General features: G+C 48.7%; 1 protein-coding gene across 1 annotated transcript in view; it reads left to right on the forward strand.

Annotated features, from left to right (window-relative positions):
- Positions 1-12500, forward strand: part of LOC137801902 (cadherin-20-like) — a 75858-nt gene that overhangs the window by 51699 nt on the left and 11659 nt on the right. Inside the window, exons 2-7 of the mRNA XM_068599341.1 lie at positions 1576-1882; positions 5247-5541; positions 5979-6098; positions 8903-9070; positions 11161-11348; positions 11844-12097. Coding sequence (XP_068455442.1) covers positions 1658-1882; positions 5247-5541; positions 5979-6098; positions 8903-9070; positions 11161-11348; positions 11844-12097 — 1250 coding nt within the window. The 5' untranslated portion in view covers positions 1576-1657. The remainder of the gene's footprint in view (positions 1-1575; positions 1883-5246; positions 5542-5978; positions 6099-8902; positions 9071-11160; positions 11349-11843; positions 12098-12500) is intronic.

Here is a 12500-nt window from a genome sequence, read left to right on the forward strand (position 1 = left end):
CGCACACACACACACACACACACACACACACACACACACACACACACACACACACACACACACACGCACGTGCACACACACACACACACACACACACACAGCCTCCCGCTGACAATGTGGCCACGCCCCCCCCCCCTCCCTTTTGTGCCTCTTCAACAATGATTAGTTTGGCGATGGGGAGACAGCAGCACAATGCTCTCTCTCTCTCTCTCTCTCTCTCTCTCTCTCTCTCTCTCTCTCTCTCTCTCTCTCTCTCTCACAAAGCATGATGGAGTCAAACAGTCTCTCTTTTCTCCCGGTGGTTTTGTTTATTTCCAGCCCACAAACCTTCCACTCTGCACCCCCCCCCCTACCCCACCTCCCTCCTCACCCCACACACACACACACACACACACACCCACACACCCTAACCCGCCCCTCTTCTCTAATTTTCTTTTCAGCTCTCACTCTTTTTGGGCCTTTTTTCACCGTAAATCCGCCTCCTTTCCCCCCATGCGAGCTCTTAATGCAAGCAGGCAGAAGCATAAAAACAAGATGCAGAAGCATACAAACAAGATGCAGAAGCATACAAACAAGATGCAGAAGCATACAAACAAGATGCAGATGCATAAAAACAAGATGCTGAAGCATAAAAACAAGATGCAGAAGCATAAAAACAAGATGCTGAAGCATAAAAACAAGATGCAGATGCATAAAAACAAGATGCAGAAGCATAAAAACAAGATGCAGATGGAAACTGGCCAGCTAGACAATCTTTTTGCATACAATACGTCATATTTTTAAATGTCTGAACCCAACGACACAGTTTCTTGACTGAAGCTCCTTCCTAACAGGACAAGACTTTGTGTTATTGTGATTGTTGCTGCAGGTTCTGGTTCTTTAGGTCCTAATCTTTACAAAAGGTGTCTTATTGACGCTCCAGGAGGCTTTTTGGGAATGTGGCTCACATCATGCTGGATGTTCATAGTTACCATCAAAATATCTTTTAAAAGGGAAAATTTGGCAGATATACATTTTTTCCCAAGACTTTTGATGAACAAATACAAACAATAAACACAAAAAAGTATTGGAATTAATTTTGGGTTCCTTCGATGACTCGAACAGGGAAAAGAGGTCTGGAGACAGAACTGGTTCCACAGGTTTCAACGGGTTAAACCATGTAAAGCGACTTTGAGTATTTTGAAAAGCGCTGTCTAAATAAAATGTATTATTATTATTATTATTATTATTATTATTATTATTATTATTATTAAAGGTCCAAAAAGACTTTTCCCCTAAAGACTTCAAGTGGGAAAGAGATGCCTGTGTATTTTCAAGGTAAATCATCTGTATCCTGTATTGTCCTAATTTTTAAAATAATTGTGTTGCCAACCGATTGTCCTCTTCCTCCTCTTCCTCTTCTTCCTCCTGACCTTCCTCTCCTCCCGTCATTCAGCTGCGATGCTTTCCATAAACTCAACAAAAACCCAGAGCAGTGGAGGGCTAATCTGGAGGACAGAAGCCGTGAACATCCCACCGGACGCCACAAAGGACACGAATGTGAGAATAATCCCGTCTCCTTCTTTTCTCTTCCAGGACGGCGACGGAAAAAAAAACTGCACTCGTGAAGAAAGAGGATTCATTTTTTTTCCGGATTCGACTCTTTCGCGCTTTAAGGATGGGAGGCCGATTGCTTCCTCCGGCCTTGCTCCCCGTCGTCGTAGCCGTCTGCATCTTGACCCTTTTGCCCCGCGGCATTGTGGGTAAGCCAGCGGAGGAGGAGGAGGAGGAGGGACATGCGGGGAGCTCGGCGGCGCTCCAGAGGGTGAAGAGAGGCTGGGTGTGGAACCAGTTCTTTGTCCTGGAGGAGTACACGGGGCTGGAGCCGCTTTACATCGGAAAGGTCAGTGTCACACACACACACACACACACACACACACACACACACACACACACACACACACACACACACACAAGCCCAATGTAATCCCTGGATGCACTGTGTCAGCCTCTCTGTCCACTTCCAACAGACAGCAGTGATTGAGTTAATTGACTCGAATTGAAGCTCCGCTCAAGTCGTCTCCCTCTTCTCCTCCTCCTTCCTCCCTCCTCCCTCCTTCTTCCTCCCTTCTTCCTCCCTCCTCTCCTCCTTTCTCCCTCTTCCCTCCTCCCTCCTCTCCTCCTTACTCCCTCCTTCCTCCTCTCTTCCCTCCTGTCCTCCTTCCTCCCTCCTTCCTCCCTCCTCTCTTCCCTCCTCTCCTCCTTCCTCTCCTCCTTCCTCCCTCCTCTCCTCCTTCCTCCCTCTTCTCCTCCTTCCTCCCTCCTTCCTCCCTCCTCCCTCCTTCCTCCCTCCTGCCTCCCTGTCTTCCCTCCTCTCCTCCCTCTTCTCCTCCTTCCTCCCTCCTTCCTCCCTCCTCCCTCCTTCTTCCCCCCTCCTTCCTCCCTCCTTCTTCCTCCCCCCCTGTCTTCCCTCCTCTCCTCCCTCCTTGCCTCCTCCCTCCCTCCCTCCTCTCTCTTCCCTCTTCTCCTCCTTCCTCCCTCCCTCCTTCTTCCTTCCCCCCTCCTCCCTCTTCTCCTTCCTCCCTCCACCCTCCTTCTTCCTCTCTCCTTCCTCCCTCCTCTCGTCCTTCCTTCCTCCTCTCTCCCTCCTTCCTTCCCTCTCTCCTTCCCTCCCTCACCTTCCTCGGTTCCTCAGAAGTGGACGAGCGATGCTCACTTTGATCGCTCAGTCGCTAAACGAATTGAACATTTGATCGACGGTCGTAAAGGTCGTCATCATCGGCGGGGAGACAACAAGCCGACAAATTGCCGTGAAAATTGAGCAATACGTCACTTTAAAAACAAACAAAGTGGTTTCTGGGTGAAGTTTCTGAGTTCGCTGCGTACGCAGCAATTAATTATTCAAAAAGTCTGGTTTTACAACTATGAATGTACTTTGAATACTTCCAGTAAAGATCAAATATTGTTAATGCGGCACTGTTTCTACCCGCAGGATCCTCAGAATAGAAATACTTTCACCTGAACAGAAAACATTCATTGCATGATATTGTGTGGCATCCATGTCGTCTCCCAGCAGCGGCGTGTGGACGCTTTCAAATTCTCTCTATTCACAAATTCCTGAAACGATGCTTCTTAAAAAGATTTCTAGACCTTTGGTTGAATTTGCGATACCCTCAGAATTCCATGTCGACTTTTCAAATCCTGTTGGAAATGATCCAAACCACCTAATTAGTCTTATATAACGTCCCTCGTGCCGCTCGGGAGACCCATGGAGGGGATTCATGTTCTCTGACCAAATCCACGAGTAACAAGTCCAGCGAGAGCGTCACGTGATGGGAGTCGCTGCAGCATCCCGTCGACTTCTTTACACTTTCCAGTTCCTTCTTCTTCGATTCTTTCCTTTTTTTAAGCCGCCCACCCTAATTTCTTCCCACAATCTGAATGAAATAAGTGATTTTGACAAGCCGGGGCATGCGTCCCACTGAGCCACTCAAGGCGGAGAGGCATTGTGAGATACCACAAAGCTCGTGAAGGAGGGGTCGACATGCTCTGCAGGTTTTTATTCGGCTCAGCTCAGCGAACCTCGCCGCTCCTCCTGTCGAGGAGCTTAGTATTCAGAGCCATCGGGAGGTGTTGGGGCTTTCTGGCGGAGACGAAGCAGGTAATTGATAGCCCGAGTGTCAAACTCCTTTCATAGGTTTGAAGGATCAGTGCAGGAGAAGGAAAAGGTACCGGGGGCTGCCGGATATACATTGCAGACGCGGAGCCCTGGATGCCCACAATGGGGTTGTTGATTAAAGAATAAATGTTCTCCGGCCTCGAGCTCGGGTGCACTTTTTCAGGAGAAGTGCAGGTGGGCACGTTGTCCGGAAGAGATAAGAAGAGCTTCAGCGTCTGGCTGCTCTGGGGGGGGGGGGGGGGGGGTATTGTGAAGATTGCTCACTGAACTATCGGCACAATAACAACAACGACGGCGGCAGCAAACTTTCAGCAGTTCCAGAACCTCCTCGTTTTGGTCATTTTCCGTAGTGGAGAAAAAAGGGCTAAGCATCTTGAGAAGTGATTTCCAGAGTCAGCGAGGTGTGTGTGTGTGTGTGTGTGTGTGTGGGGGGGGGGGGGTCGTTTGATTATACACCAGACTGACGTCGGCGGGGCATTTCATCCCGCTCTGCCAGCGTGACGGCGCTGAGGACTCATCGTACGCCGAGACCCTTCAAGTACAAAGTGAGGAGTGATTGCACATCAACAGGCTGGCGGTTGCACTTTGAGGCCACAAAAGACTCGTGATTGCACTGCAGGGCACGCGGCAACACACAGGCTGTGAGCTGTGATTAGATGTTACAGCGGCAGTATTAATGCACACACACACACACACACACACACACACACACACACACACACACACACACACTAAGCCCAGGGAGGTCGAGCGTTGATGTACACACTGGTTCAATTATCGCTGCAGTGAGTGTGTTGACGGCATTGTTTTCTACTTTGCTGGTAATTAGGATGTCGTGGTTTTTTAAAATAAGACGACGTAGACTTTTTGGTGGGTTTTGCGCTGGAACCAATAAACGGCATTTTTAGCGACCTGTCAATCACAGTAAGCCCCGCCCCTAAAGCATACATCGCTTCATGGTCGTGTGACTCTAAATAGGTCCGTCATTTTCTAAATGAACATCATGCTGTTTTATGGAAGACTTTAAACTAGAGATTGAGACATAAACTCATGTTTACTGATAAAACATAAAGTTGTCATAAATACACATGTTTCATTGGTTTACACCGTCACGAAGCATTTTGATGTCTTCAAACGTGTCAAACAATGATATCAAGCAGATGAAAGCAGCATTCTCACTCTGAAGACGCTTCAAGATCGCTTTGCAGTATTTTAAAATAAATATCATGATATAGAAATGTAGATCCATGACCGACCGCTCCTCTGAACTAAAAGCAGGCTTTGAGTTGCATTCAGCTGTCGTCATTGACTCGTTCCCCTGGTCTCATCTGGTTTTATATGTCCTCAGACTGCGTCACGGCCACGTCTGGACCGCAGCTCGTGTTTCATGCTCGTTGTTTCAGCTCGTGGTCACTGTCACGTTTACGCTTTGTTCCTCTTTGAGACCGATCCCCTTCTGTTCTGTTCGGGCACCAATTCCAACCCTTTTTGGTCGTCAAATGTCACTTCAAACCCCTCTAAATGTCTCTAAAACCGCTCCTAAAGAGCGGACAGAGTGCACGTGTGGAATGAAACCGTGTCTCTTCAGCTCCACTCGGACATGGACAAAGGCGACGGCTCCATTAAGTACATCCTGAACGGCGAGGGCGCGGGCACCACCTTCACCATCGACGACGGCACCGGGGACATCCACGCCATCCAGAGGCTGGACCGCGAGGTCAAGGCCCAGTACGTCCTGCGCGCTCAGGCCCGCAACCGCCTGACGGACCGGCCCCTGGAGCCCGAGTCGCAGTTCATCGTGAAGATCCAGGACATCAACGACAACGAGCCCCGGTTCCTGGACGGGCCCTACCAGGCGGCCGTGCCCGAGATGTCCCGAATAGGTAAAAGGGTTGGAAAATAGACCGCCATCGCGTGCCTGGGATGTTTTTAGTGTTTTTAGGGTTTAAAGATGCTTTTTATTGCTCGTTATTGTGTCATTTCATTCTTTAATTGTACAGTTGTTTTTTGCATTTTTAGTTTCTTTAGTCTAAGATTTCCTGGATATTGTGTATATATCACACTTTTAGCCCCTTTTGTCCAAAGAAACGTGTTATTTTGGGAGTTAATACGAAATTATCTGGTTTGAGGACACTTTTTGCGATTAAATATTTCAGATAGCCGAAATTCTGCAGATAAAACCATAACTCTGTTTGTCATTGTAGTTCATCTTTTACCGAGATACACACTTCTACACTCGGGTTGTGGTTTAAAGGAAATGTCTCTCTCTCTTCCTCCCTCCCTCCCTCCCTCCCTCCTCCCTCCTTCCTTCCTTCCTTAGGAACATCTGTAATCCAGCTGACCGCCACCGACGCTGACGACCCGTCGTACGGGAACAGCGCCCGCGTGGTTTACAGCATCGTGGAGGGGCAGCCCTACTTCTCTGTGGACGCCAAGACGGGTACGACTGCCGTTTCCACCATTTCCTGGGTCCCCCGGCGCTGACAGCTACTGCTCATTCAAGAGCGTGTTTCTAGCGCTGACAGCTACTGCTCATTCAAGAGCGTGTTTCTAGCGCTGACAGCTACTGCTCATTCAAGAGCGTGTTTCTAGCGCTGACAGCTACTGCTCATTCAAGAGCGTGTTTCTAGCGCTGACAGCTACTGCTCATTCAAGAGCGTGTTTCTAGCGCTGACAGCTACTGCTCATTCAAGAGCGTGTTTCCATGCTGACAGCTACTGCTCATTCAAGAGCGTGTTTCTAGCGCTGACAGCTACTGCTCATTCAAGAGCGTGTTTCTAGCGCTGACAGCTACTGCTCATTCAAGAGCGTGTTTCTAGCGCTGACAGCTACTGCTCATTCAAGAGCGTGTTTCTAGCGCTGACAGCTACTGCTCATTCAAGAGCGTGTTTCTAGCGCTGACAGCTACTGCTCATTCAAGAGCGTGTTTCCATGCTGACAGCTACTGCTCATTCAAGAGCGTGTTTCCATGCTGACAGCTACTGCTCATTCAAGAGCGTGTTTCTAGCGCTGACAGCTACTGCTCATTCAAGAGCGTGTTTCCATGCTGACAGCTACTGCTCATTCAAGAGCGTGTTTCCATGCTGACAGCTACTGCTCATTCAAGAGCGTGTTTCTAGCGCTGACAGCTACTGCTCATTCAAGAGCGTGTTTCTAGCGCTGACAGCTACTGCTCATTCAAGAGCATGTTTCTAGCGCTGACAGCTACTGCTCATTCAAGAGCGTGTTTCCATGCTGACAGCTACTGCTCATTCAAGAGCGTGTTTCTAGCGCTGACAGCTACTGCTCATTTAAGAGCGTGTTTCTAGCGCTGACAGCTACTGCTCATTTAAGAGCGTGTTTCTAGCGCTGACAGCTACTGCTCATTCAAGAGCGTGTTTCTAGCGCTGACAGCTACTGCTCATTCAAGAGCGTGTTTCCAGCGCTGTAATTGCAGCACGGTCTGGTTCTTTCAGCTCTTTTGTGTAACGCCGGCTCTGAATGCGGGAAGCTCAGCATGGCTCCCGTTGTTGCTACGAGACCGGCGAGCGCTCGTCTGACGCGCGGCGCTATCGTGTCGCTAATCGCAATGACTCAAACTCCTGGCACTCGACATTGAAATAAAGAACACAGATTTAGTTCAACTGAGACAGAATGAGAGGAGACGATTTGGCCACATGGTGTTATTGTGATATCAAACGTTAGCAAGCAACAACACGCGAGGAAGAAGCTTTTCCTCCAGCTGTTCCCTGTCTAGCGGCAGCACATGGTAGCGGCGTTCATAACTCAAACTCGCTCGTCCATAAATCCATGAAGTACCTAAAAGCAGGGAGCTACCAACCTTATTTTATATTTATTTTATTTCTTTAAACCGCAGCTGCCTCGTTCGGTTGTTCCTCGTCCTCTGCGGCGGCGCTCGCTGGAGCGTCATCCATCACCGTAACGCCGGTCTCTCCCGCCATCGATCAGCCTCCCGGACACACGGCACCGAGGCGCGAACACAATGTGGAGCGTTTAAAACAAGCGCTCCTTGCTCGCTCCTCAGCACAAAAACACCACTTGACCTCGGTGGGATTCTGCTGCATGTGGCAAAAAAACCAGACTGTCAGTGTGTCGATGTGCCGGCTGGAAATAGCAAACGCATCTTTGAAGGTCAAGCAGCGAGTTGCTTTCACTGAGCGCGCGAAGGCTGCTCCTTTATGAATGTGCTCAAATTTCACAAATCCTTGACTGCAACCATGAAGACCACTTGAGTCTAGAAGCGTCTATAAAAAATACTGTACTTCACTTCATCAAAGCCAAACTTCCCACAGATGCTCTTAATATATGGAGCTACATTATATATGAAATTAAAATATAGCTAATATAGTTACAATAAGAAAATACACTTTTAATCATTATTTCTTAGCTAAATATATAAATATATATATAAATATATATTATTTTTTTTATCCGTTTCTGTGCACTATAATAAACCAATATACAAGTAACACTCATATGAACGTATTATCTATGAACCAAAGGGGTTTCTGTATATTATACCTTTTTAAATTATTCAAATAGACCTCGTGGTTGAGTAGATAATCAGAATTTTATTTTTGGGATTTTCAGAAAACTTGTAGCATGAGGTTAAAAGAGAAACTAGAACGACTTACATCCATAAAACAAACATCCATCCATTATCTTAACCGCTTATCCTTTTAGGGTTGCGGGGCGCTGGAGCTGATCCCAGCTGTCAAGGGGTGAAGGCAGAGTTCACCTGGACAAGTCTCCAGTCCATCACAGGACAGACAGAGACAGACAACCATTCATGCTCACATTCACACCTACGGGACGTTTAGAGTCCAGTTAACCTCTGCAGCATGTCTTTGGACTGTGGGAGGAAGCCGGAGAACCCGGAGAGAACCCACGCTGCCACGGGGAGAACATGCAAACTCCACACAGAAGGACCTGCAGACCAGTATCCGAACCCCGCCCCGCCCGGGATCCGAACCACAGACCCTCTTGCTGTGAGGCGTCAGTGCTAGCCACTACACCACCGTGCAGCCCCATATAACGCCGGACAGACTCCGTAAAACAAACAGCTTTTACATTTTACACATTCTGCAGAAGTTCTGCTGTTTGAGAGAGATTCGAAATATGTCCTCAAACGAGATCATTGACGTATTAACTCTTTAACTAAATTGGGCAGAATAACGCTCGTGTCTCTGCTGCTGACCTCTCCTTCACCTCGTCTTCATCTTCATCTTCATCTCCCCCCCTCAGGTGTGGTCCGGGTGTCCCTGGCGGACATGGATAGGGAGACCAGAGAGAACTACACCGTGGTCATCCAGGCCAAGGACATGGGCGGCCAGCTGGGCGGTCTGGCCGGCACGACCACGGTCAACATCACGCTGAGCGACGTCAACGACAACCCGCCCATGTTCGACCAGAGTAAGAGAGAGTTCCTCCTTCTGGCTTCAGCTCCACCTGAAGCCACTTCACCTTTGCTCTCCTGTCTCCTGCCTCGCCGGCCTCTTGGTGTTGGAAAGTTTCTCTGGAGCGCAGAGAAGCAGCCTGCAGAGCTTTACTGCTGGTTTATAATCACAAAACAGAAATGGCGCTGGAGACACCGTGGAGCTCATTGTTAGTTAAATGTGATTAGTTTTGGCAGACTATAAATTACTTGAATGCTAAAAGTGAAAATCTGAGCCTCCATGCAGCTTTCAACACGGCAACAGCTGAGCAGGCAGCTAACAGCGCTAACAAAGCTAACAGTTCTGAAGGGTGAATTATACTCCGACAACTACAACTGCTGCTGCCACGCAGTCGCATCAACAGACTCGTGTTGGTTTATAGTTCCTGTGTGTTTTTCATCCTCCAGACCAGCAGGTGGCGCAACGGCCGTAGAGTCGACCTGCACTCCGACGTTCACCGATATCTCCCTCCAGGAATTCACCTCCATCTGCGTGTCCTGATACTCCGTCAGACGGGTTTTATAAATGCTCATATTTGTTTAACAGGATCCATTGTTCCTGTTTCTGCTGTGGCTTTAAAAACAGAGGTATTATGCTGTGAAACCGGACATGAGAGACTCAGAAAGGACGTGGTTAGCAGACCAATCACAGCCTTGCTGCTCGCGTTGCTTTGACGGATAGTCAGAAATTTGGGATTTGGCTATCAAAGCTAACACTTCTAACAGGGCTAACTGAGCTAACAGCGCTAACAAAGCTAACAGTTTTGACAGCGCTAACACTTCTAACAGCGCTAACAGCGCTAACAAAGCTAACAAAGCTAACAAAGCTAACAGTTTTGACAGCGCTAACACTTCTAACAGAGCTAACAGCGCTAACAAAGCTAACAAAGCTAACAGTTTTGACAGCGCTAACACTTCTAACAGAGCTAACAGTGCTAACAAAGCTAACTGTAACTCTTTCCCGGTGACATCTTTTCTCAAAAGCCTCCTGAAGTGTATTTCGTATTATTCCGCTCAGTTTTATGCAGATAACGTCCTGAACGTAAAGAAGCAGCTGGTTCTTTCTGCAAAGGGTTCTTCTTCTTCCATCAAAAGAGAAATGTGCACTTTCGTCACTTTGCTTTCATTTAAAAAATGAAAAGCGTGTTCAGAACAGCGAACTCTGTGTTATTTATTGTGGGAGCCCAAAAAAAAGCAAACCTCAATCCAAAGCTCTCTGATAACCCAAAGTTCACTTTCATGACAACAACAACAACAACACACCATTACTGATGCGTTGGGACTCAGCAGCTGCACACGCCACCGCGGTGCGCCGCGCATTTGGTAAAACACGTGCACGTGGACGCCATGTGCTTAAACATCCATCAACGCCAGGAGTTTATTCTGCCTCCTTTTCCTCCTCATCCATCGCTCCGATTTCTCTGGAGCGTCCGAGCCATTAGCCCCTCTGCTCCTTCTGTCTCTGGCCACTTTGAGCCGCCGGTCTCTCTGCCTTCTCCCTCCTCTTCCTCCCTCCTCAGCCACCGGTCGCCTCACGCTGTCTCTTTGATTACCTCCATTCCTGCTGCTCTCATTAGCGTCCTGCCGGGGTCAGAGGTTGTCTGCTCGTCTCTTCCCGGCCGGCGGGTGGCTTCTCTTCGAAAGACAAAGAAAAACAGCCGGCGCCCACCGCCGTCACCGGTCCCCCACCAATTAGTGCCATCGCGTCCATGAAACTTTGATCGGTTGTGAAGAGCTTTAGGGATTCCCCTCTGTCGAGCGCAATGCGCGGGCATTTCACTTTGGACTGCGGGGAGCGCCACAAATTGGGCAGCTGTCACCTCGTCTTGGAGGTTAAACGGTAGATGAAATTGAAGCCGACCCACGAGACGGTACACAACCCAATTGTGAAGCGTTTATGGAGCCATTTATCTTAAGCTGTCTGAGATGTGATTTTTCTTTCTTTTTCTTTTTTCTTTTTGTTGAGAGAGAGAAGGGAGAGCAAAGGAGCGGTGATGGAAGACGGTTTGGCTCCCTCTAGAGGATAGAGAAGGGATGATCACCCTGTTTATTCATCATTTCCCCTCAGGGTTGTACCAGATGAGCATCCCCGAGGTGGGGCCCGTGGGCTCCGTGGTGGGCCGCATCTGGGCGAGAGACAGGGACGTCGGGGTCAACGCCGAGGTGCAGTACAGCATCATCGACGGAGACGGAAGGGACACGTTCGACATCCGCACCGACCCCACCAACCTCTTCGGCATCATCACGGTGAAACGGGTACGCGGGTCACACAGCGGATCATTCAGCGGGTTTTATTTATCTTCATTCATTTATCTCTCTTGGTTATATGTTTAACTAATGGAACGGAGGGCTTAGGATACAATTCAGAAGTAGAAACCTCAGGGACAAAGTTACAAAACTCCCTACAAAAATTAGGCAATTTAAAGTTGCATAGAGTGGGCCGAACATTACATTATTCTTAAGGTGCCGTCTACAGCCCATCTTTGATTCCTTGTGACTTTTCTTTAATTTGGCAACACTAAAGCGCCCCTTACAAGTAGAAACGCCGCCTTAGTCACCTTTCTGGCATTCCCTCGCAGCTTTCCGCCTCCTCCCTGGTGATCTTTTGCTGGATGTTTTGGGTCAAGAAAGTCTTTCTTTAGAACCAAACTTAAGATTTCTTGAAGCAAAGTGTGTTTCAAACTGCACCGCTTTAGTGTCCATGACCCGTTTCATCTGTATAATGCTGTTATTCATGTTCCTCCCCTCCAGCCACTGGACTTTGAGAGCAAGCCCAGTTACACTCTGAAGGTGGAGGGCGCCAACACCCACCTGGACCCGGCCCTCCGGCCCCGCGGGCCCTTCAAGGACGTCACCATCGTGCACGTGAGCGTAGAGGACGTGGACGAGCCGCCGCTGTTCGACATGCCGGCGTACTACGTGGAGCTGTCGGAGGACGCCGACATCGGCACCGTGGTGAAGACGGTGGCGGCGAGGGACCCCGATGCCGCCAACAACACCGTGAGGTAAGGAAGACGTTGGCGGGGACGCCAGCCGGCCTCGCTGCTTGTTTTCAGGCGACTGCGCCGTTGCTTTCCATGGAGCCGTTACACATTTACAAAGGTGCAAGACGAGTGGGCATACAGTTTACGGCCAGAACCGGCCTTCAAATACACAAAAGAAATCAACCACCGTGGCACAGGTCATGTCCGGTGGAGGGAAATGGAGTTATCAACCTCTGAAAGTCTGTTTTTCTCGCGTTTTAAGATCCAGAAGTCTAGTTTTCTTGACATCACTAAGGAACATTTTCAGTTATTTTGGAACGGCATTAAATTTAATGAAGGAAACCAACTTCAGATACTCCGTAACAGTAAATGTAGGTCTTGTTATTTTCTAAATGCAATGAAAAAAGCATCTCAAACCTCTTTT

The sequence above is a fragment of the Clinocottus analis genome, unplaced genomic scaffold, assembly GCF_023055335.1.
Source record: "Clinocottus analis isolate CAN_PGR_092001 unplaced genomic scaffold, fCliAna1.0.p SCAF_45, whole genome shotgun sequence".
Lineage (NCBI taxonomy): Eukaryota > Metazoa > Chordata > Actinopteri > Perciformes > Cottidae > Clinocottus > Clinocottus analis.